General features: G+C 38.4%; 1 protein-coding gene across 2 annotated transcripts in view; it reads left to right on the forward strand.

The window, feature by feature from the left end:
- Positions 1-13,847, forward strand: part of COG5 (component of oligomeric golgi complex 5) — a 186,828-nt gene that overhangs the window by 419 nt on the left and 172,562 nt on the right. For both annotated transcript variants that reach the window (XM_065857617.2, XM_071803429.1), the window contains exons 2-6: positions 607-746; positions 1,724-1,781; positions 3,881-3,935; positions 4,032-4,101; positions 8,894-9,014. In XM_065857617.2, coding sequence (XP_065713689.1) covers positions 607-746; positions 1,724-1,781; positions 3,881-3,935; positions 4,032-4,101; positions 8,894-9,014 — 444 coding nt within the window. The remainder of the gene's footprint in view (positions 1-606; positions 747-1,723; positions 1,782-3,880; positions 3,936-4,031; positions 4,102-8,893; positions 9,015-13,847) is intronic.

The following is a 13,847-nucleotide window of genomic DNA, read 5'->3' on the forward strand; positions in this document are numbered from 1 at the left end:
GACCCTGCTGCGGCACAGGGACTGTCACAGCGCGCGCCCCGGCTCCTGACGGGGACAAAAAGTGCTCTGAGAGGAGAGATGGGGGTTCTTGGTGACACCAGTGTGTGCTGTCCGGAAACTCGGGTCTGGCTTGATCCAGAGTCATCGCTGCAGTATCATTCCTTAATTTAGTGTTTTTAAACCAATACCGTTATAAGAGTCTGGCATGATTTCATGGAGTGGTGTCTCATGCCGCTTCGATCCTCCACAGTCTGAAGGTGAGAAATGCATGTTTGGAAATGCGTACAGCCTCAACATCCTTACCCTGGTTACACTGTAAAGTTTGAAGAAGTAGGTGTCAATGCTTTTTAATGCATTCTACTCAAGAAAAGGATGTCAGGAATAAAGGAACATGTGTCTTTTTCACCTCCCCAGCCCCCCAGTCATAATCTCCAAACTTGATTGTGGTCTCTTTCTCAAATCAGTGTTTTATTTAATTATGTGATGTAGAGAATATATATACTTTTATATTTGGAGAAACAGCAGGTCACAAAACTGTATGCTTTAGGTCCATGAATGTTATTTAACTGTTCTGAAGCATGAAGATAAAGTCTAAATCTTTTTCAGAATGTTATGCTGACTTCTTCAGAGAAGATTTTGATGTGAAAGCTTATACTTCCCAGTCCATCCATCAGGCTGTGATAGCTGAGCAACTAGCAAAACTTGCCCAAGGTATTAGTCAGTTGGATAAAGAGCTTCATTTACAAGTAAGTTTAAAGCATACCTGTTATTCTGGGGTGGTTGGTATAAACTAGTCAAAAGCTTAGTTATCTTACGATCTTGTTGCTTCTGAAACTAAAGGCACAACTTGCAGCAAAGCTTGTAATGAATCTGATACTTGACTAAGTCAAGCCTACCCTTAATACTCCTACCCAGAAGCCATGTACTGCTTTGTTTTCAATTTTGGCAGTTGACCTCTGGGTACATGGAGGTTCTGCCCTTCCTTGTAAGCATCTTCCCTGACTCTTCAAGTAATCATGTCAGCTGTCAGAAGCACTGGCCTGTGTGTTGGGATGACAATTGTGAGAACATAGGGAGTGATTTAAGTTACACCTTTTCATTCTGTGCTGGAGAGTAGCCTAGGCTTACCTTTAGTTGGGCAAATGCAACTTTTGTTAGCACACCTCCACACCTTCAGGAAAGCTTTTGAGTTTGGATAGTAGGAAGCTTTTTGGTAAAATCTATAGAAACACTGTGCATCCACAGTGGACCTTGCAATGAAAACACTTGCGAAGTTTGTGCATGGTTTGAAAACCTTCTTCCTCTCTCCCCCTGCCCGAATTGGTAAATTCTTTGGGAACTAGCTTCTAAATGTCATAAATAGAAAATATGTAAAATGCAAATATACATTATTATTCTGTGATGATTAAGCTTATATTTACAATTATTATTATACATGGTGTATTGAAATGTGATTGCTCTGCTGGCTTTAATTAAGATGTCAGCTATGCTGCAGTTACTGACCCTCTTTTCATTCTGAGCTTGCTGCTTTTGTGAATTAAAATGTGTTCTGAAAACCCTTTAATCTTTGAGGTTTGCTTGCTTTTTCCTGTGCCTACCTAATGCATGATAGATATGATGAGACTTTAATGCCTAATGTAGGAACATGATAATATTATTAGTCCTTTTGGGCACACCTCCCCATTTTTCTGTGTTGATTTCTCTATTCTGTTTTTTTTTTAAGGTTGTTGCAAGACATGAAGACCTGTTGGCCCAAGCAACTGGAATTGAATCCCTGGAAGGTAGGTACTGTTATATTGTGCTTGCTACTTCTTACAGTGGAGGAAACACTTCTAATATTTGTTCAGGGAATGTAATTCACTGCCAACTTTGGCCCCTAATCTTAAGGCTATGGATCTTACTTCTGAGGAGTAACGTGTGGCACCTTTTTTTTTGATGTCAGTAGATGGAGCTCCAGGGAGAAGATTTGGAGTAACTAACTCATAGGGAAATGTATTTTGATAATCAGTTCTGAGCAACTTTAGCAATCAGGTCTTTTAAGCCTTTTAAGGAATTTTTCTAAATAACCTTGATTTTGTTGGAACATTAATATCTATTGTTGTAAGTACGAAGTTTGTTCATGTTACATAAGCATGTGTTCCACAGTTCGCAAGTCTTAACCAAAGAGGCATTAAAACATAATCTTAACTGCATTGAGATAGTCTATGCACACAAAGATGATGCTTTAAGTTTTGCAAAACTTGCTTATCTTTGCCCTGCTTGTGCTACGTGTGTTATATGGTTACTGTAGAATAAACACTGAGTCAACATTCATAAGAAAAAGAAAAAATGGATGTTAATAGAAACCTTAATTGTGAAGTTAGAAACACGTCTCTTGGTATGTTTATCGAGAAAGTTAGTAAGTGAAGATGATGGAACTAATTCACAGTATGAGCAATCATTTGGGTGTGTGAAAGTGAATCTCATTAAATGTTTGAAGTCAATATACCCAACTTGTTGAGTCCTTTCTTTTTTAGGTCTGTGGACTGTATTTTAATGGTACACTCATATGGTATACAGACTCTCTTCTGTTTGTAGGCAGCTCAGTAGATATCTTGAGCTACCTGCTAGCTCAAGATAGGCTAAATAGCATCATCCTGTATCTTACGCAGCAGATGGAAGGGTTGGATTGCCTTTTCACCCATCCTAATTCTGCCTTCTGGCCAGAGGCCTGCTGTATGCTCTACAGCAATGCCAGTCATAGATGGAGCAATGTCATGTGACTGGCCCTCCCCCATTATTGCAATGTAGAGTAGAAAATTCAGCCTATTTTGCCAACTTTTCACTGTATCTCTTATCTTCATCCTCTGATGTGTGAGAATTGCATGTCTACCATTCCATGTATAAATGTTAGAGAACTCTTGAGTCTGTCACTAAGCCAAGCTAATCATTCTGAAATATGGAGAAGATGGGAGTTGGCATAATTATACAAAATATGTGAGATACAGTCCCAGAGCAGGACAAGCTGAATAAAACTATTAGCAGTAGTTATGTTTACCTTCCATCTTACTGTATTGGTAGTTTCATCCAATTTAATAATGACATACTTGTAAACAGGGCTTTACAAAAATGTAGTACAATCCTAACAATAACTGGAACAAAAATAATTTCATAGGCCTATGTATCCGTAACTTAATTAAATTCTCAGCAGGCTGATTCCATATTGCAAAAATGACTGCTACCCTTGACTACTTTGTTTGCAATTTGACAAGAAAAGAACAAACATGCTTGTAGGCTTTCTTTGTGTTGATTTGCCAAACTAATCTGGAACAAACATGATTAGGGTATTTTGCTCTGTTTGTAATCTAAATTAGATGACCTCATGATGACATTGATACCTTAATTTTTGCTAAAGATGTTTATGCACTGGAAGAAAACTTTAAAATAGAATTTATTGTCTTCTCAGTCCTCTTTGTTGGTTTCTCTGAACTGTCTAGTCACTATATTAAATAGTGTTAAATAGTTTGTGCCATTTTTGTATATCATGTTCAGGTGTTTGTAGCAGGTTATATGCCTTTGAACAGCAGTCCTGATCATCATACAATATTTAAAGCAACATGTTTGAAAGTTAACATATGATGAATTTCAGAGTGATATTTTTTCTGTAGGTTTGTGTTCTTTACCAATAAATTTTCCATAGCATTCTAAGTGACCAACTACAGGCTCAGTTTATTTCCAAATATGTTGTGCTTTACTCCTTTCAATCTGTTTGAATGCTTTGTTGCAAGGGGGGAAACATTTTTTGTATGCTAAAGTAGTCCACAGTAGTTACTATGACTTGAAGAATAGTTCTTCCTGTAATTTACAAGTGTTCCATGTAAAAAATCTCTCTATTTTGCAGGTGTCCTTCAAATGATGCAGACTAGGATTGGTGCTCTACAAAGTACTGTTGATAGGTATGCCATTCATTATATGATTAGAAAGTATAAATTCTTAATTGTTCTATTATGTTATTAATACTGCTATAAATAAATTTATCTTCTTACTTTTAGAATTAGAGTCAAAATTGTTGACCCCTACAACAAAATAGTGTCTCGCACAGCTCAGCTAGCAAAACTTCAAGTAAGTTGTATTAAAAACGTATTTAAAAAAAATCTATTTGAATGTGTGTTGTTTCCAAAGTGTCAGATGTGGGTGGAATTTTCATACTCCAGTAGCGGGTAGTTCGTTGTTAGTATTTCTCGGTGAAAATCAATATTTGTGTGTCTCTTCATGAGGTTTTGTGAAGTACTTTTTATTGCAAAGTAGGAAACTGACCTTTGCATTACTTGAGTTTTTGTAGAGATGGAGGGAAGAGGGAAGCATTATCTGAGTACAGATTAATTAGGTTCTCATTATTATTTGTGTATTTTGGGTATTTAATGTTATGGTACCGTTGTATAGAAGGGGCGTTTCTGCTCTAAGTGAATGCATGCTTGACTGCTGCTTAATAAGGAGTTTGGGAGTTACATCTTTAAAACCAGTCAAGATGCAATTTACAGTGCCAGTTGTTGTTCTGGAGTTTTATAAGCTCAGGTACATACTTGTCCCTGACTTTTGACTATAAGTGGAGACTACAGGAGAATGTAAATTGCTGTTAGAGGATAGCAGTGGAAGAGAACTTATCACAGTGATGGTGAGGTAAGTGTCAAACACTTCCATTTTTAATTTTCTATTAGTTGAAAATGATTCCATAGATCTTCAGTCATGTAGCTGCTCTCTATTCAGTTTATGTTTGAAAAGCAGGACAACTCCAAATCCACAAGTGTTTAATGAATTATTGTTTGAACTGTTGTCTTCACAAGTTTACCTTGACTTTGCAGAGTTAGGAATTTATCTTTCAGTAGCTGACGTTCGAGCTGTGGGTATACACTCCAGCTGATTGCCATCTGCAGGGGACTGCTGTCGTACAGCAGAGTAGATGAAGCTGCAAACCGTTGTGCAGTTTCCAGTCTGGGGGCCACTGGAGCAGCTGCAGTAGTCTCTTGGCTGAACTTCTATTTTCTGCATTACTTCCAGTAGCAGTGAAGTTCAGCAGGAGGCTCTTAACACTGTTCAACCACTTTATCCAGCTGCTTCTCCTGTTCTTTTCAACTCCAGCTGGTTACTGTTTATACCACTGGGCAGAACTTCTGTGACTTACATGTGGCAGATTAGGTGCAGTTCTTTTTTTTTGTTTTCTGGTGTATGTTGCAGATGTGGAAAGGGTTATGGGAATTTGGAGCTAAAGATGAAGATCATTTCTGTCCTGGCTTATTCAAAAACAAGCTGCAGAAGGATGACTGAGAAGAATGAGTCCCTGAACTTAGAAAATGTTTATTGGATGCTCTTTCCTTCCTCTTTGCTGTAGCAGGATTACATGGATTTTCCTGTGGTGTGAAAGCAGCATGCATCCAGGGTCAGCATTACTCAACCCATGCTAGGGAATTAGTAATATTTGGCTTTTCTTAGCTCTAAGTCAGAAAAAAGATGTGCAGGGTAAGGGGAGCCTGCTAAGCTACACTTCCTACCATCCAAATCCACTTGCCTCAATGTAGAAAGAGGAATGATGATTCCAGCTTCTGTGCCAGTGAGAGTCCATTCTTGGCACGAGAACTGCTGTCCCTTCTTGCATTGGCAGATACATGATGAGTGCTCTATGTTGCACTACGCTGCTGCGACAAGTTGAGGGTCAGGACCTCTGAATTATGAAATGGAGCTGGTCTTATGGAGAGCTGAGTCAATAGGCCTTTGAAATCTCAGTCCTCCTGCCTTTCCTAGAGGCTCTGCTCTGGTGTCTCTTTACCTGGCTGACTTGTTTGTTCAGGAAGGAAGGGCAACAGTGCAGCAAACAATTCATTTGCTGATGGTGGCAGGGCTTATGACATGAAATTGCTCAAAATACTGTCAAAATCTGTAGGGTTGGCAGGTATGTTTTGCTGACCAGTGTGGTGTTTAAGGGCCTCTTGTACTCGTGATGGTATTATTTCAGTGCTTCTCCAGTGATTGCTGTGGGACTGCTCACAAACTGAAGGAATATTTGGCTTCCATAAAGCTGGATTTTAATTGTTTTTAATATAGTCTGTCTTTTTCATAAACATTCTCACTGCAGATTCATTGTCAAACTTCAAATCTAGTCCTGAATTCCAAATTTTTGCTGTGTGCTTGTGTATATTGTGTCTCATTCTGCTCTGAGAGCTTCATGAGATCCCAAGGGAACAACAGACTCACAAAGCTTACTTCCTGCTTTAAATCATGCTGTCCTCTCCTGAGTCTTCCCATAGTCGATCACAAGCTAAATGGGAATATTTAACAGCTGAAATAGGTAGACAGTGTGTTTGTCCTTCAGAGGGTTATTTTCTGTGCAGCTCTGTTTAAACAAGTGTTTCTACATGCTCTCTTAATTAGCTATCTCGGTGTTTAAAAAACCTTACAATAGCCAAATTTTTAAAAACCTTTTTAAAAAAGAATAATTCTGTATTTTAAACTTATTCTCTCTTTAAAATGTTCACTAGTAGCAGATTTCATCCTGGTGCTACCATAACTGTAGTTTGAAGATAGTGGACTGTCTCATCTTTCCTCGGGCTTCTGTTGCATATACATTCAATTACATTATGATCTAGCAGATATATGTAATTGCATGTTTGAGCTATGCACCGGCACATTTTCAAGTGGTCCTGTCCTTATAGTTAAGTCCTCTTTCAAGAATTTATTAAAATTGAGATTCAAAGTGAGCGGCTTTTTGATTTCTTGAGCTGTAGAAATAATATCTGTTAGTGTTGATATGTTGCATTAAATTTCGGGAGATACCTAGCATGTAATCTCCATAAAAATTGTGTTTTATTTTTAATTTTACTAAAACCACTGGGACTAGCTCAAGCTATTGGCCTCTTCCAAATTAATTCTTGCTTGAACAGTGGAATTCATTCCTTCTTGGATAAAAGCCACTCCTTTAGAAAAGCATACTGTACCAACTCAGGAAAGGAATGTTTCCAGAACTAATTCAGACTTCTGTTATGTAGGTAGGCAGGTTAAAGGATCTAGCATCTGTGAACAACTCCAATATTAGAAAAACATTTTTGTTTCCATTACACGGGCCTCATATATTAGATTCTTTTACAGTGACTAAGATTTTTATTAAGTCAAGCAACTCATGTACCTGGAAATACTTGGGTGAAAGAATCTTTGTCAAGGACGCAATGCAGTAGCAATCACTGTGAAGTTCAGTGTATCTTCAGTGTCTTTGGATTTTTCTCCTCCTAATTCACTGAGCCAGAAGTTCACTCGTGTCTAAATATACCTTTTCCCATCTTATTGAGTTTGATAGGCCTTTTAAAAGATTGTTTCTTGGGACAGGAGATAAGGAAAAGAAATGGTCTTTGGCATATAAAGTAAAATAAGGCCAGAAGATAACTGAAGTTGAATTCCTGGGGAAAACTACACAGTTGGATGAGAGAATAATTACGTTTGAACACAAAGTAGTAATGCTATGCCCTCTTATTTGGCGAAGCAGAGTGCGCTATATAAAAAGCTATTTTTGATTCATATTGGTGAACTAAATTTCTGCAAGATGAAAGTGATATGTGGATCAAGATTTTTCTAATTAAACGAATGAATTAATAAAAACTAATACGTTAATCTCTCAAAGTAGGATAAGCCCCACTTGGTTCTCCCTAATGGTAATAGAAATCATGTGGTTAAATTGTCTTAGAATGCTTAGGAAACTTGCACTGCAGACTGTGTGATACAGAGCCAAAGGTGGCGAGAGTAAGCGTGCTTTTGGTGATTTTCCCCAGTGGGGCTTCTTCTGATTTTTCCTTTTTATTCTGTCTAGATGTTTAATAAAATTAAACTATAAATGTTTGTGATTTGATTGGTTTGTGCTGGCACAGGGAAGAGACTGACAAGTTGTGGAGTCCACTGAATATTGACTGTACTGAAATCCACATACTTTCTTAACTTCTCCTGGGTCGCATTTCTGAATTCTAGTTTAGATCTTATCCACTCCAGAATGTTGTTGCTCCTCTAGCCTGTACCTCCTAACACCAGTGACCCAATTCAACCCTAGAGGAACTCTACACTTGATGTGACTCTTACTGTTTCTCTGTCTCAATTATTTACCATGTAGGAGGAGAAAACCTCTTTCAAGATCTTAGACGAGTGAAAAATTAATAAACTATTATGTTTGATTTAGATGTCAGCAATGCCTTTATTCTATATTGTTGCTAACAAAATATACACAAATGTATCCTGAATATTTGCATATACATCTGTCTTCTTAATTTTTAGCCAAGAATGCTGTGTATTTTAATAAACCTGTGAAAGAATGTGAACTAACAATTGGCTGAATGAAGGTGACTGGCCTTATGAAAGTTTTGCTGAAGATGAGTTTTTACATGTATTTCTGCTGTAATAGTCCATGTCTGTAACAACAGTTTAGCCTTTAAGTTTTGTTGTCCTCTGAAGTGTGTGCCGCCATTTTGCTTATTTTGGGTCAATATTTGGTTGGCAAGGCCAACTTCTTAATTTTACTAAAGCTTACAGAGGGGAGGAGTGCTGAGGAGAGATGCACAATATCAAATAAAGCTCATTTCTAGTTAGAAATAGAACATGTCTCTCTCATAGGGTTTTGAGTTTCCTTTTTTTTTTCTTTTTAATAGTGATGACAACAAAATCTCAGTAGCCTTGAGAATGGAATTACCAGCTTTAGAAATTATTGGTCTGTATTGCATAAAATTATGCTTAAAAGTCCTGGAAAAAGATATTTCTAAAGTTCCTTGGTTTTATTCACATTCATATGTCCTTTTTTTGGTTAAAATATTTCCATATTTGAGACCTAATATTATGTGATCATAATGTACCGATAATATCCCCTAATGCTGTGATTTCTCTGCAGGCTGCCTGTGACTTGCTGCGGAGGATAATACGCATCTTGTATCTCAGTAAGAGGCTTCAAGGACAACTGCAAGGAGGAAGCAGAGAGATAACAAAAGCTGCCCAGAGTCTCAATGAACTTGGTGAGTCCTTCTTAGTTCCTTTTAGGGGCATTTTTAGCTTGCATTCCTGTGGCTCACACTAGTGTTTGGCTTGAAAAACAAACCCCCAAAACTTTTTACTGTGATTCTTGCTGTCTGCTTCCTGATTGGAACTGAGAAATGGAGTATACAGAACTCATTAGTACTTTCAATTTTTTCATATGACTTCTCTAGATAAGGGTATTAACAAGAAAATTCTATGATAAGAACATGTTATTTTGGGCAACAGTTTTTTTGTGATTAAATTAATTTCTTATTGGTTTGTGTTTGTATAAAACACTTTCAGAGGCAGCAGATATATATTGAGCTTTTGGAAGACATTGCACTACAATAAGGCATAGTTTGAATTACAGTTTATATTCTAAAAGAAAATTATTGGCCGTGTGACCTTTATGAAAGCCATATGTGATGTGATATACAGATACCTGACCTGATTCAGACACTGGAAGCGTTCTGCTGCAGTAGCGACTAATTTATCCTGTATTTTATTGGCTTCTAGGAAGAATGATGAAATAGTTCTCATGTGGCTCATGTTAGATTGCTAGATTGTTTTCTGTTCTTGAGCTAGCTCGGGTACTTCCAGGGTTTGCTGCAGAACGCAGGGAGGAGCCTCCTCCAGCTTGGAGATCAGCCCTTGGTGTTGAATATGGTGTTGCCAGCTGTTTCTCCTTTGATTTAATGGTATTCAAATTTAAGCTTCCAAAAATAGGTTGTGGGAGGGCTGAACTATCAAACATTCAGAATCATCCTGAGATTTATTGTCCATATTTGTCACTGCTCTTTTTATAGCATATAATAAAAAAAATTATTAGACAATGACTTAGTCTTATAATTAGCAGATGCTGTGTTGCAAATGGAAAATATATATATATTTATTTAGTATATCAGTTTGACTGGAGTACTTAAGCATCAATTGTAGCATTCTAAGATAGAATATTTTTTCTAATTTTCTATTTTTTTCTAGTGTTTTTTTTTTCTGTTTTGATCTCCCTTCACATCTTCAGAATATACAAAGTAATACTGTCTTTTAACAATCTGAATTACAAGTCTTGTGGCATTAATCTGAATGCTAGATCCTGTTCAAATAATTAGTACAACTTAATGGAAAAATTTGAGATGTTGATCTTGTGTAGTTTTTATGATTTCTTTCTTTTAAAGAAAATGCGTTTTATTACTCTCCTTCTTTATTCCTTTCCTTTCACCATTAAAAAAAAAATAGAGCTTGCACTTTCCTTTGTTAAAGTGTGATGGTCTTTTGAATCATAGAATGGGTTGGAAGGGACCTTTAAAGATCATCTTGTTCCAACCCCCCTGCCATGGACAGGGACACCTTCCACTAGACCAGGTTGCTCAAAGCCCCATCCAACCTGACCTTGAACACTGCCAGGGTTGGGGCATCCACAGCTTCTCTGGGCAGCCTGTTCCAGTGCCCCACCACCCTCATGGGGAAGAATTTCTTCCTTATATCTAATCCAGATCTACCCTCTTTCAGTTTAACACCAGTATCCCTTGTCCTATCACTGCATGCCCTTCTAAAAAGTCCCTCTCCGGATTTCTTGTAGTTCCCTTTTAGGCACTGGGTGACTGCTATAAGATCTCCTCAAAGCCTTCTCCAGGATGAACAACGCCAGCTCTCTCAACCTGTCTTCCTGTTTTCAAATACTTGGTCTTTTCCTGAAGCTTAGAGAAGTCTGAGTCATTATTATTGTTAAAGATGAAGGGAAGCACGTCCCCTTATGAAGCAGCTTTGAATTTCGTTCTGTAGACAGCAGGGGAGAGCCAAGGCTTGTGGTCCTTAATCTAATCTTTAATTAATCCTTAATTCTGGATGGTTTATGACCAGGTAAAATACCTTGTCTACTGTCATTTCTCTCTCCTTCTCTTTCCATGGTATATTCCTTTCTTTTCTCTTACCTCTCCATCTGCATTCTTCCTACATGTTTTGGCTGTCTGTTCTTTGTGTTATCCTCTGCTGCCCACCTGATGCCAATTCTCGTTGCCTCCAACTGGCCATGGCACCTGGCACCCAGCACCCAAGGGGTGGGAACACCCCACTGAGGAGTGGCTGGTGTGGTGGGTTACTGGGTATGGGTGGCTCTGTTTGGAGGAAGGTGCGTAGTGGCTGGAGTTAACACGGCTCAGAGTCCTGCAGTGGGAGTCAGGAGCAGGGGTATGTGATACAGGGAGCCTGGATTTTAGGCTGTGCCTAGAGCAGCAGTGTTTTGCACTTCTGGCCTTGGAAAGCATTGGAATGTGTGCAAGACTTGGGCGTGGTGGTGACAACAGCATGGGGGAGGAGAGCAGTGAAGCTGTGGTGACTTGGGGTGAGGTTGAGGAAATGCTGTATTTCAGAAAGATGGGAAATGTGTTGGTGTTGGAAGGGTGGAAAGTGTGGGGACTGGGCACTGGTTATTCAGTGGTGAGATCCAAAAGCTTTGGGAGGACTTGGAAAGTACTACAGCATCTGATGGTAGTATATAGGTGGTAGACCTGAGTAGTGTGAAAGCCTGGTATTGGACAGGGGGCTCTGTGTCATGGAGGCTTGCTTTTGGATTGGGGATCATGGCCAGTATTAATATTAATTTCTGAGTTTAGCCAGATATTTTTGAACATCCCTTTTGTCTTTCGTTCAGGGAAAAATTCTTCCCATTGTTTGTTACCTTTCTCTTGTGCGTGTGGTCCAATGTAATTTCTGCTCTGTTGAGATCAGCAGCACTGTGTTATTACTGTGAAAGCTTTGCACTTTTTATGATATAATATAACTTTTATTGCTTACGGGTTATTCTCGGTAGAATCTTGGGATAACTGGCCATTTATTTTTATCTACTGTTATACTCCGTCTGTATGTTTGGGGGACACAAATGTGTGTGTGCCCATTTGGGTATATGTATTCAATGTGTATTTCTTCTGCAGATCTGTATTAGTTCACTTACGGCTTTTACTTAGTTGTACCTTGAAGTTCATTTTGCAGTGATGGGAAAAGATATAAAAAAGTAGAAAACCTTGGAATTATATAGAAACGTGAGTCAGTCAGAGGAACTACAAAAACCAGTAGCTTTTATTGCAAAGTGCTTTTTATTGGACACTTGTTAAGTTGCTAATAGCCTGCAGATCTCCAGCTTCAGTGGATGATGTTAGGAACTTTACTATGAAAGCATTTGGTAATATTTTCACTACTTAAAATTAAAGTAGATGTAAAATTCCTCTGTGTTGGACTTTTACATTCTTTGAAGTTAACTTTCCACTTTGGCGCAGTAAGAAGAAACAATTCCCTATGTAATTTTTAGAGATTAAATGTGATTAATGTGTGTGTGTATATATATATATGTATTAAGAACTCCAAGCTTTCTTCTGCAACTCCTCCACCTCTGTTGTGGTTTAATCAGGCAGACAGCTGAACACCACATAGCCATTTGTTCACTCCTCCTGCCAGTGGGATGAGGGAGAGAATCAGAAGAAAAATGTAAACCTCTTGGATTGAGATAAACATAGCTTAATAGGACAGAAAAGGGAAGGAAAATAATAATAATAATAATAATGATAAAAGAATATACAGAATAAGTGATGCACAATGGAATTGCTCACCACCTGATGACTAACCCGTCCCCAAGCAGTGGCCACCTGGCCAGCTCTCCCCATAATTTATATACTGATCATGACAAAATATGGTGTGGAATATCCCTTTGGTCACCGGGGTCAGCTGTCCCAGCTGTGTCCCCTCCCAACTTCTTGTGCACTCCCAGCCCACTCACTGGTGGGTGGTGTGAGGAGGAGAGAAGTCCTTGACCCTTTGTGAGCGCTGTTCAGCCGTTACTAAAACAACCCTGCTATCAACGTTATTCTCATTCTAAATCCAGAACACAACACTATGCCAGCTACAAGGAAGAAAATTAACTCTGGCCCAGGTGAAATCAGGACAACCTCTCAACACACTTGTTTGGGTTCTCTACCAAAGTAGAAACAGAGCTGTGACAGTCTGTTGAATAAGCTATTAGTTGCTTCTCCAGTGGTGATTCTTCATACCACACAATCCAAGTCAGTGTATGTACAGGTAAAACAAATAGCATATTCAAATGTCACACAGTGTCTAATGCAGTGAATTACATGCCCTGACGATGCTCCTTGGTGATATTTTAATATAAATATTTTATAAAGCGGAAAAACATTGCTAAGCAAGTTTAAACAACAGAATGTGACAAGAAAATGGTACATTGTCTACAGTTCCCTTTCACAGGAGAAATTCTGCAGGTATTAAAAAATCTGCTGTATTCTCTATGGGTGTGGAGAAATCACAGTTGGCAACAGTGGCCAGTGACTGGTCAGATGAAGGTGAAAAACTCTTGGTTGTGCAGTGAATGCTGGTTTGGCTGTGGGCAGGTTGTTAATTCCATCTGTCAGTTACAGGGCTGGCTCTGGACAAAGGATTTATCACTTTTGCTTCTTAAATACCTATAGCTGATGTCATCATTATTCATACAAATGCCTAGAGTTCTTCTAATTATAATATATTCTTAGTCTCTATATATGATTGTATTATAATTTATTTCACAGCAAATGAATTTATTTGCTTGAATGACCTTGTGAGCAGGTTCTTGCAGCAGCCATAATTTTGCTCTTTTGCAAACTCAGAGTTAGTCTGTGACTAAGCTGTGCAACCATAAAATGAAGGGGAAGGGGTCTGTTGAAATACAGTTTTGGGTGTCTTCAAGGTGGAAGTTTCTCCAGCACAATAGTGCCTGTTGTGTAACTTTTGAGAAGAGAGAATGAGGGAAGATAGGACTATGACCTTACTTTAAAGCTAAATAATTCTGGAAA

The sequence above is a fragment of the Patagioenas fasciata genome, chromosome 1 (assembly GCF_037038585.1).
Source record: "Patagioenas fasciata isolate bPatFas1 chromosome 1, bPatFas1.hap1, whole genome shotgun sequence".
Classification (NCBI taxonomy): domain Eukaryota; kingdom Metazoa; phylum Chordata; class Aves; order Columbiformes; family Columbidae; genus Patagioenas; species Patagioenas fasciata.